Source organism: Electrona antarctica (genome assembly GCF_951216825.1).
Source record: "Electrona antarctica genome assembly, chromosome: 3".
NCBI classification, from domain to species: Eukaryota; Metazoa; Chordata; class Actinopteri; order Myctophiformes; family Myctophidae; genus Electrona; species Electrona antarctica.
Genome location: NC_136808.1, coordinates 10,653,314 through 10,665,420, shown reverse-complemented (window position 1 = coordinate 10,665,420; position 12,107 = coordinate 10,653,314). Strand labels below are relative to the sequence as shown.

Genomic DNA, 12,107 nt, shown 5'->3' with positions numbered 1-12,107 from the left:
AGTATCAGCCGATAATGCCCAGTAGGTTACTAGGTCTTATCGACCTACTGCATACAAGTCTGGGAGCCTACTGGCTGCGATAGGCATTGATAAAACAAAAACCCAGAAAACGACCGGATTAAGGTTGGCGAACATGCGTTAAGTTTGGGACCGCGCTGCTACGTGCTTGCGGTTATGTTTAGGTGAGGGATGAGGTGGCTTGTAATTTTCAGTAGGCTCCCAGCATATGCAGTAGACCGATAAGATCGGTTAATGTTTTATCAATGCCAATCGCAGCCAGTAGGCTCCCAGACTACATGCAGTAGGTCGATAAGATCGGCTTGATAAGTAACCTACTGGGCATTATCGGTTGATTTTCACTCAAATCCGCTGGAATGCATGGGGGGATGTTTTGCACTCTGTCCATGTGCGTGCGTGCGTGCGTTATAGCACCACCAGGAGGCCGACTTTTGAAAAATACACGTTTGGATATTACTCCTCCAGATTATATTATTTATTGTCCAAAAATCCCGCAAATCATTACACACTATCTCTATAGTCATGTGTTCAAGACGGATCTGTCCGATATTTCATATTCCATCCGAATTAACAAAAACCCTCAAATCATGAACGCAGCATGCAATTTATGTGAAATCTTTCACAGGCTTTCCTACTAGGCTGAGGAATCTATCCCACCCTTTTCACATTGGCCTGTTATAGCACCACCAACAGGTGGATTTTTGCAAAACACATTTTTGGAACAAAATGCCTCAAATATTATAGTGCCACCAGGAGGCCGCAATCTGACCTGCCCTGGTGGACCTGTGCCCTGAGGGGCACTTTATCTAGTTTATTCTGCATTTAAGCCACACACCACCATTTGATGTAGCCTCTCAGAACCAAAACTAGTCTTAGAATATTAATTTTGTTGTCGTTGAATAAGATGTTGACCACAATTCCATGCTGTATTGATGTGGTAATGTAGGCTACCATATAGGCAAACTTTGACCAAAATAAAGTATATGAATCAATAACAACGTTAATTACTTCTACATGCTTATAAGGTCAACATTCTCAAATAGAAATATTTAACTAAGGTTTTTCAAATTACTTTTAGTTCTCCCTGCTTATATCTACAGAACCCTTTGAAATATATTCCATTGGAATTCAATACCTCACATAGAGTGGGAAAGGGCCAATGGCATGCCATAAGTTTGGTTATTGACAGAAATTTCTTTCTGAAAAATAATCACCAGATGGTCACACAAGCAATAGGCTGTTGAAATGCATAAGGCATTCATGCACATTTTGAAGCCTTTTAACCGAAAGAGCTCATTTGCATGAAATGTACGTTCTTTTCATGTGTTCGCTTCCATCCAGGAAGGACCATTATCACGTGTACTTTTGATGATCTCAGCTAGGAAGGGATGGCGGAATATGATTTCTTTGTCGTAGGCTGAGCCCATGGTATCTGGATGATACACTGAACAGAGATGAATCACCTTGTGCCCAATTAAAGCAATGGATTTCACACATCTTTTGAAGCAGGTTTTCTTTAAAAAGATCTCGACCCTTCCAATGGGTCAGGTTCCCAGTAAGGCTAAAGGTGTTCACACTACAGACTGCTGTGTTTTCGGATCTCAATATTTTTTCCCCGAAAAACTCACCAGTCAACTCACCAGACCCAATCATTTATTTATTTTTAAGTGGTGCAACCACTTCATTAAAGCGCTATGTGTCTGTCCCTGGCTGTGTCCCTGGGTCCCATGGGTCCCTAGCTGGGTCCGAGCACGAAAATAGCATTTGGTTTGTTTTTGCAACCAAGTGTCACTGTTGCGCAGCCACACACACACACACACACACACACACACACACACACACACACACACACACACACACACACACACACACACACACACACACACACACACACACACACACACACACCCTCCGGGGACCCCCACACAGAGTTGCACCACTCACTTCACACGGGTGTGATTTTTTTTAAACATGCAGCAGTGACAGTGGGCAAGGTCCTTTACTGGGAACTGCTTGTGGATTAATATAGTTTAATGATGATACATTATAGGAGCTGCACTGGTTTAGTAGTGTCAATAGAGAAAGCTATGGACTAGGGGTGTAACAAAATAGTAACCACATCGAAAATCGTCACACCCCTACTATGGACACAACTCACTCTCCCCAAGAAAATCTCTTGGAGATTTCATTAGTTAGTTAGTTTTTACCATCTCCTTGCTCCTACACACAGTGCGGGTTTTGCAAGTTTTTATATTGTTATGGATCTAGATAATACTACTGTATTAGTAATTGATGCAATTCTATCAAAAAATGTCTTGTCATTGTATTTGTAGTTTAGTCATATTAAGTCTCCTGTCTTGGTTTATGTATTTTTTTAATGTATTTCTATGGACCTAAAACGATAAATATTGAATTGAAAGATGATAGTAGTATTGTACATTACATACATTGTATGTACATTGTATGTACATAGTATTGTATACATTACGTTTTAACCATAAACACTATACTGTAACTCATTGACCGGGGTCCCCGTGGGGCCTATACTTTGTCTCCTCCTGTTTTCTTTTACACCAAAATATCTTCTCCATCAGTGTAGATCTGCTATGTTCTCCTATTATGACATGCCCAGAATAGGAACGCTAGGATTCATAATTATGGTTATTGATGACGGCTTTAAATTAATATATCCAATATATCGAGGCTGCCGGGATTGTTTAATGACCTTTGGAGCATACGCCAAAGTATTTGAGCCTTTGATCCATGAAATCCCCCTGAAAATAGTTCCATGGCTTGTTGTCGAACCGAAAAATCTTCCACCGTCGTGATCCAGAACAACAACAGGCAGTGAGAGTCCAGTTGGAGTCCAGTGAACTACCGTTCACTTGCATTGAACTCATTTTCCCAGAAGCCCTTGCAGCCCAGAGCACGGGTCGATTTCCGGTTTCGTCATCTTCGTCACCAGGTCCGCGACAAATCCGCTGTTTATTTTTAATTAAAAAAAAAACAGCGAATTAAACACATAAAACAAATAGCGGGTTTAGCGTATTACGCAGGTCAGAAACATGGATTAACCCATTTTGGGCGGGAACCCCTTTTGGTGTTAGCATTATGTTATGCTTTAGCTATTGAAAAATAGCAGATCTACAAGCTCATAGCACGCCACCGAGTGGCGCGCTACGAGCTTGTAGGTCTGCTATTTTTGAAAAATCAAAGAACGACTGACATAGAAACATAGCTTTTTCAGAAAACTGTCAGGATGTAGAAGACATTTTTAGAATCTGATCTCAGGTCAAAATGGGTTAAATAGCGTGGAAAGCGGGTTATGCAGCAAAACTGTTAATTGTGGGGCATGAAACATATTCTCATGTGATCCTACATTGCATGATGAAGAAATTGCATTGTAGAAGGTACCTCACATAGAAATGTAGAACTCTGTCATCATAAGCAGCCTTGCTGGCCTTATTAAAAAAAGGGCGCAGCTAATGTTATGTGTGAGTTATTTGTGCGACTCTTTGTTTTTGCTGTATCGAGCACACTGTCGCAGGGCCCAAAGCAGAGAATTGTAATACGACTATATTAATTAACATATTATTCTGTTATGTGTAAGAAAGTCACGGCAAAAATGAGAATGTTCATGAAATATACAACAGGCTTCTGTCCATATTGTAGCATATATCACACGGCTATATTCCCAGCTAAAACAATAAGAGCATGGTGCTCTATTCATCTGGATTTATAACCTTGCCAGCTGCTGTCCCCATACTTATTGCCAAAGAGCCATTACCAGCTGAATATGATGTCATAAATCGCATCTACTGTATAATGAAGAAGGCTGGGCACAAAAGCCTCTGTGTGATTTTAATTGCAACTTTTCTTCCTTCGAATTCCTTAGGCCTATATAAGTCTGCATGTCTACCAAGTTTTTTGTCCTCTTGCGTCTATGTGTCACGATGAGACATGTGTTGGACCAAATGCAGAACCACAAGCAGGCAGGCAGGCAGGCAGGCAGGCAGGCAAAGTTCAATGATGATTTATTCACAACTGGACAGGCCATACATGGGCAGGACACTATGACAACAAACTATAAACTAGCTGGCAACGGAACACTGAACACAGGGAGGTTTAAATAGACTAGACACAGGTGCAACATAACTACAATCAACACACGATAGGCTGAGACTTACTGGGCACAGGTGAACAACAAATGCAATCAGCGTTTCCAGACCTGAGCAGACAGGCGCGGCCAAAGGAAGCTGTCTGCCGGCGTCTTTCGGTTTTTAGACAGCTGGTGGATGGAAAAGAAGCTCCACCCACACGGCAGAATCCCGCGACGGCCAGATTCCCGGAAACACTTACCCCAGCGGCAGTCAGCCACGTGGGTGGAGCTTAATTTCCATCCACCAGCTGTCTAAAAACCCGGAAAAGATGCCGGCAGACAGCAGAAAACGGCCGCGCCTGTCTGGTAGGTCTGGCAACAGCTAATTGTAGACTGGTGAGACAAGACAGGTAGCAACAAATGGAGCAGACAAGAAACACTATAGGAACATAACTGCACAATAAAAGTACATGAGTACAAAAGTGCATGACAGTACACCGCTCCCCCCAAGGGATGGGTTCCAAACATCCCACCAAGCAGGTTGGGTGGAGGGAGGTTGGAAAGGAGGGAAACAGCGGCACACAACTAACATTGGACTGGCAGGACAAAAACTTCAAAATTAACAGATCTACAAGCTCAATACAAGTCAGGGCAAAATCACTGTACAGACTGTACAGATAAAAGTGACCTCCATAGTACATTCTGATGCCTCTGTTCCGTAATATGAATACAACTGTACGTTTAAGTGTAAACATCTGATCCCGATGTAAGTAAAGGAGATGATGTCAATAGAAACTTTGGCACTACTATGACGTGGCAGACTAAAACACTGTTTCATGTGGTGAACAGGAACAGATTATTCTGTTGTTGCTACGTATCTCGTTACGCTCATGTGACTGTCTTTTAAACTGTGGATTGATTGGTTGATTGATTGATTGATTGATTGATTGATTGATTGATTGTTAGTATTACATACTAAAGTACTACTGTACGTTTTCGGTCCATATGCATAAGTAAGAAAGACTAGACTAACTACATATACATTCAATCCTCATGAGTGTTAAAGTGTGTGTTAAACTCTAAGATTTTGCTGTGTATGTGCATATATTCATGCAGATAAGGCCATGTCTAAGTATAGGATTCATTCCACGTCTCTGTGTCTCAGTGTGAGATAAGTCCATAATGTCACGGTTTGGTTTTGAACCTGGTTTGAACGTGGACAGTTTCTCTCATGTGTGAGGTCGGCGCAGACACAGAGCGGTGGCATGCTCTGACCTACAGTGCACAGCCCAGAGCTACGGATAAAATATTTATCCAGCTTTTATGAAGCGACGGCGCTGACGATCCATCTTAAGTAGCTCACTTGATATTCCTCCTTCATGCGTTGGGAGACAAAAGAGTGTGTGCGTGCGTGCGTGCGTGCGTGCGTGCGTGCGTGCGTGCGTGCGTGCGTGCGTGCATGGTTTCATCAGTGGTGAAAAGTGAAAAGTAAAACTACATGTACTCATGTACTGCACTTACTGTAAGTAGAAGTTGTAGGTACTTTTACTTTACTGGAGTATTTCCAATTCTCAAAACTTCTATTCACAGAGTTTCACATTATTGCAGTATTGATACTTTAATTACTGTAAGTAAAATATATATGTGAGCACTTTCTCCCACCATGTGTGTGTGTGTGTGTGTGTGTGATTTTACCAGCTGTCACATATTAAGCGTTGCCTCTACCCCCCCCCCCCCTGTCCTGCAGGGCGATGACGTGCTGACGGTCATTAAGATGAAGGCTCAGTGGCCGGCCTGGCAACCATTGAACGTGTGAGTATTATCCGTTGAGGTGGCAAATTGGCAATTAAAGCCTTGTTCGTTTGTTTGTCACATATACTGTATGTCACAAGTTACAACATGTCCAAGTCCATAGCTTGCAGGGTTTTCAGAGGGAGGTATTGGACTATTACGATATACAAACCCAACTGGTGCATTGAATCTAGACTGTGACGACGATGACCCAGCTCATGCTCAGACAGAGCCTGATTGATTGACTGATACTTTATTGGCAGAAATGAAATCAGTACAGGATACGGTCAAACACACGTCCAAAGGGATCATTGAAAAAAAGTCCTTGTGGTCTTGTTTCCATTCAGGTTCTGGCTGGGTATATCATAAAAAGAAAAGAAGAGAAAAAAAAAGATATGTACAGGTTGGGGGAAAATTAAGGGGTTATAAGGAGGTGGGGTAGTCACTACTAGACTAGACTGGAACTCATCTATGCTTTTTATGGCATAGGCCAGGGGTCCTCAACTAGAAATGCTGAAGGTCCACTAATCATTGTTGAAAAAGACTAAGGTCCGGTCCCATGAGCGCGACGCGGGCCACGCAGCGGCCAGCGGAGAGCGGGGCTCTATATTTTTTAGTACAGTCACACCAAGGCAAGCTTATACGAATCGGATCCCCTCCCAAACAACCTATACTGGGGTGCAGAGTATGGAAATAAAATGTTTCACAAATATTCCTCTCCAAAAATTCACAGCAAATGAGAGGTATTGTGTTGAGGCACAAAGAACATTATTTTGCCAAGTTTCAAAAAATAAATAAAAAATTGAGGACCCCTGGCATAGGCAGCTCCCGGGAGAAACTAGGCAAAGCTGCTGGACATGAGACTAATTAATTAGAGCGACAGAGAAAGAGGAGTGTGTGTGTGTGTGTGTGTGTGTGTGTGTGTGTGTGTGTGTGTGTGTGTGTGTGTGTGTGTGTGTGTGTGTGTGTGTGTGTGTGTGTGTGTGTGTGTGTGTGTGTGTACGTGTGTGTGTGCGTCAATTCAACAAAGGTGCAGACAATCAGAAATCAGCAGAGAGTGAGCGACGTTTGTGCTACTGTATGCCGAATTGAAGTGGACTCGGCCCCAGACTTTTTTTGTCCCTGGAAATAAAAACGTCTGGGTTTCCGAGGCTACTACTAGACTAAGGGGGAGCAATCATTTCCTCTCCCTTTGGCCTGCTGAAAGGTGGATTTTCAGGCCTGTTTCAAAGGACGCCAATGATTAGCATTTTTTGAGGGAGGGAGGGGGTCAGGGCATTCCACACTTGGGTGGCAGTGCTGTAGAAGGATAATTTACCCATGTTTGTTTTGAAAGTGGGTGGTACCAGATCGTTGTTCTTGCTTTCTCTTGTATTGTGGCTGTGGGTGTCTCTCGCTTTTTTTTAGATAGTTAGCTGCTATATAATTTACATCAGTGTGTCACACTGTTTCACTCCTAAATTCATATAGGCGAACATTCCGTGAAAATAGGACAAAGCATCACAACTGCGACACGTTGTAAGCTGGTTGATCGCCATTTTCTGCAAAGAGATGTGTTGTAGGGGGAGGGGGAGGGCAAGTACAGTACAGACCCCTGGAGAACCCTGGTCAGCAATAGGGTCTAAGAGTGGTTCATCTCTTATTCATGAGCCAAACAAGGAGCTCGTTAGGCTCCGTGCTTGTACAGCTTGTACAGAAGAGATTCTGTTGAAGAAGGCCAGGTGCAATTATGTTTCCTTGAGCACCCGCGGGCCCAGAGAGCAGCTGAGACTTGAGTCCGACGGTGTCGCTCAGAAATGAGCTATTTTCTGCAAGTGACACCATCGCGTGACAAAGTATAAATGATGCTTTAGTCTCTAAAAAGCAAGAACACAGTGACAGCTGCAACAAATTCCACTGAGAATAATGAGCTTCGTATCTTTACTATCTTCTTTATATGCAGAATAATGAATTACTAGAATGCTCTTTTATGCTGTCTGTTTAAATCCTCATTTCGTTAACTTTACATGCCGGCACAAGATATGCATATCGATATCAATCATTTTTTTTATTGTCAATCATCCTGACATGGTGGTTCTGTGTGTGCGTGCGTGCGTGCGTGCGTGCGTGCGTGCGTGCGTGCGTGCAGTACAAGCCATTATACAACTAGGCTATACGTGACAGCTCATTGTTTTTATATTTGACAGCTTGGGCCATGTCCACAGGCTGGTGGTCAGAGGCTTGAGGATTATGGGGTTGTCCAATTGTAAAGCAAAGCAGCTTGCAACATACTGTTCAATCTCCTCCATTATAGGCAGTCGGTCTATTTGGAGGAGAAGGTGCTTTTTGTACCCATGATGATTTATTTTTTCTTTTCCCAGGTGTTGGCAATATCATATGACAGACTGAAGTGACCAATGTTGGCTGTGAATAATTACGTTCATGTACATGTGTTGCCTATATTTTGTACATTTAGGACTTGTTTGGATTCAAGCACTGAGACACATGATGTTTTCCAAGTGTGTGGGATATCAGAAGCAACTGAACACACGGTGTGTGTGTGTGTGTGTGTGTGTGTGTGTGTGTGTGTGTGTGTGTGTGTGTGTGGTACAAGCCATTATACAACTTCCGAGTGTGTGGGATATCAGAAGCGTGCGTGCGTGCGTGCGTGCGTGCGTGCGTGCGTGCGTGCGTGCGTGCGTGCGTGCGTGCGTGCGTGCGCTAGTTGAGTATACTGTGCTATGTGTGTGTATCATTTCACTCACATATGAATTTGTATTGCTCAGTGAATCGGCACGCACCCATAATATGGGTCTGAGCTCGTATGTACACTTATGTGTATATATGATAATGTATTGATTGTATTTTAGCATTTTAATGTGTTAGGCTGACTCTCGACTCCATGAAGGCTAATAGGCTCCACATCAAAACTTTATGCAAACTTGTTTTACATAAATTGCTGTTTGTCAGTTAACGGTTCCAATTTCCCTGCTTTGAACAAGCGGATGAAAGAAATAGAGAGAGAGCAAGTGAGAGAGATAGTGTGGTTTGGGGTGGGGTGGGGGGAAGGGGTGCAGAGAGCAAACTGAATGTGAGAAATAATTATCCATTCATTAAAGCTTGTTTGAACACTGGATCTTAATTAACAAGTTAACTGGCAGCGTGTGGCCATTTTCACATCCGGTTTCTCGCAGACCTCCATTGTAAGAAACGGCTTATGTTAGCATTAGCTCACGCTGTATATCTTTCGCCAGAAACGTTAATATGTCGTGGTCGATGCGATGAAAAGTCACAAATCGGATCCGAACATCGGATGGATGATGATCACCACGGACAGGACCGTACTTTTCAGTGTCTTGAGTGTACAGGGTTTGATAAGGTCTGGCCATATATGGAGCGTGTCTTGAGTGTACAGGGTTTGATGAGGTCTGGCCATATATGGAGCATGTCTTGAGTGTACAGGGTTTGATGAGGTCTATATATGGAGCGTATCTTGAGTGTACAGGGTTTGATGAGGTCTGACCATATATGGAGCATGTCTTGAGTGTACAGGGTTTGATGAGGTCTGGCCATATATGGCCACAATATCACTGTCATTTCGATTGGGCCTTTTGACCTGGGCCTCGATTGGGCCTTTTGAGAAACCAAAAATACACAGGGAAGACATATTTGAATATTGTCTATAGAGTACTGTTAACTCCATAGACACGTATACAAAACAGAAAAAGTACAGAAATCACAGCACTCCATCTTTAAGATTCCATATAAAGTATTACAGGTTGTAGTGTGTGTTTGTTGATATAAATAAAACATACAATTTCAAGTATCGATGGCATAAAGGAATGTTTATAGTACATCCCTCACGGCTTCGAGCCAAGCATTCCCCTATAGGAACACATGTGACTTTTACACTCATGCAAATGCAACCGCCTACACATGCACACATAACTATGCATTCACAGTATAATGTCTACAGCGCATGGGTACGCACGCACGCACTACACTACACTACAAGAATGCCTATACAAAGGGCATAAACACTGCCAGTGCAGTCAGATAATAGGAATACAGCCAGTTACAAAATACATAGAAGGTTGAACATTCTTACATACAATAAACAGTTGACATATACTTCAAACACAGCAGATAACAATCATGGGTAAAGGTACGGAATCTATGCCTTCTCCAAATTGAGCTGATACTGAGCAGTATCTTGCTAACTGTTTGGCCCTCCTTTTGGAGAGGCTAGCCATCTGAAGGCCCCTCACAACCAACTTGTGCACATTGCCTATAGGCTACCAAAGATACAAAACAAAAGTTTACATCTGTAGCCTAGCTGTGAGATGGGGGGGGGGGGGGGGGTGCATACTTAGTTTAGACTAGTCATTGGTTAGACATGGGTTAAGCTTAGGTTTAGGTGTGCTGCCCCGTGGGAGGTTAGGTTTAGGGTGAGGGTTTGAGATAGGTTGTAGTTGTAGGACTAATGACTGGTCTAACCAATGACTAGTCTAAACCAAAAACTGTCTAAACTAAGTACTGCATCCAGATGGGGTGCGTCATTGGTTAGACCAGTCATTAGTCCTACAACTACAACCTATCTCAAACCCTCACCCTAACCCTAACCTCCCACGGGACAGCACACCTAAACCTATAACCTTAACCCTCTCCCAACCCTTATGTCTAACCAATGACTAGTCTAAACTAAGTATGCACCCTGTGAGATGGTCTGCTCTAGCTGATGATATTTTAGCACTTTAGTTAGGAAGGCATCCTCTAAGCTGTAATCAAAGGTACAGCCGACCTCGAGAATAAACACTTTGACGTACATCAGGGGTGTTAGCTGAAATGCACTGTAAGAGAACACAGAATCATCATTAATCACCATGCTCAGCTTGACAGTAGAATGCTTGGAGGACCTGGAAATGGAAGAGATATATTTTTATATCAAATCCACTATTCTGTCCTGCCTACTTATGTAGAGTGTATACATCAGGCATACATGGACCCATTTGGCATGCAAATCACAAGTCAGGACCGTCTACCATACACATTACACATGGCCTGGGCCGTGGCTCAGCGGTCCAGGCACCTTGCCTGGCAAGCCAGCTCTACAGCGTGTCGTGGGTTCGAGTCCTGATCCCGGCAAACTTTGCTGTGTGTCCTCCTCCCATCTCTCTCCCCCCTTTCCTGTCTACTTGTCACCTGTCAAATAAAGGCAAAAAAGCCCCAAAAATATCTTAAAAAAATTCAATCTGGGTTCCGTGCCGGTCACAGCACGGAAACAACTCTTTTAAAGGTCACAAATGACCTTCTACGTGCTGCTGATTCCGGGGATTGTTCGATTTTAATACTTTTAGATCTTAGCTCGGCGTTTGACACTGTGGATTACTCCATTTTAATTGACCGTTTGTCAGAGTGGGTGGGGATCAGAGGCACAGCCCTTAACTGGCTGCGCTCCTACCTCTCTGATAGGAGCTTTTCAGTGGCAATTGGGGATGCAAAATCCTCCCAGATCCCCCTGACCTCCGGTGTTCCTCAAGGTTCAATCCTAGGCCCATTATTATTTTCTATTTATATGCTCCCACTTGGCCCAAAAACGTATTACAATTCTATCTGGAGCCGCAAAATATGTTTGCTTTAATAAAGCAAACTTTAATTATTTGGGATTTTTCTGGTCTTACATTACATTTTATTTTTTGCTAATTTCTCAAAGCATATCAAGTATACTGTACCAGTAAGCCAGCAGCATGTCTTACCATGAATACATTCTTCTATTCTTCTATTTTCCTTCATTCAATTTGATTCTTATTTTTATCTGGTGTATAAGCAACATTGTTTTGCAATATCAAAATGAAAGAATAACTTTATGCCTACTACAAATTCAATAATAAATTATGATTAAATAATTAAAAAAAAGAAGAAAAAAAAAGAAAAGAAGAAAGAAAACCTCTTATTCCTTTTCATACTTCTTTGCCGTAGCAACTTGGAGCCACAGGAGAGGGCCTATAAGAGCCACATGTGGCTCTAGAGCCGCAGGTTGCCTACCCCTGGGTTAGACCAGTCATTAGTCCTACAACTACAACCTATCTCAAACCCTCACCCTAACCCTAACCTCCCACGGGGCAGCACACCTAAACCTATAACCTTAACCCTCTCCCAACCCTTATGTCTAACCAATGACTAGTCTAAACTAAGTATGCACCCTGTGAGATGGTCTGCT

The 12,107-nt window shown here is 42.8% G+C and overlaps 1 protein-coding gene across 1 annotated transcript in view; it reads left to right on the top strand.

Annotated features, from left to right (window-relative positions):
- spon1a (spondin 1a) overlaps positions 1–12,107 on the top strand; it is a gene marked incomplete at its 5' end in the record, with an annotated part of 197,525 nt that overhangs the window by 143,563 nt on the left and 41,855 nt on the right. Inside the window, one exon of the mRNA XM_079498017.1 lies at positions 5,865–5,929. Coding sequence (XP_079354143.1) covers positions 5,865–5,929 — 65 coding nt within the window. The remainder of the gene's footprint in view (positions 1–5,864; positions 5,930–12,107) is intronic.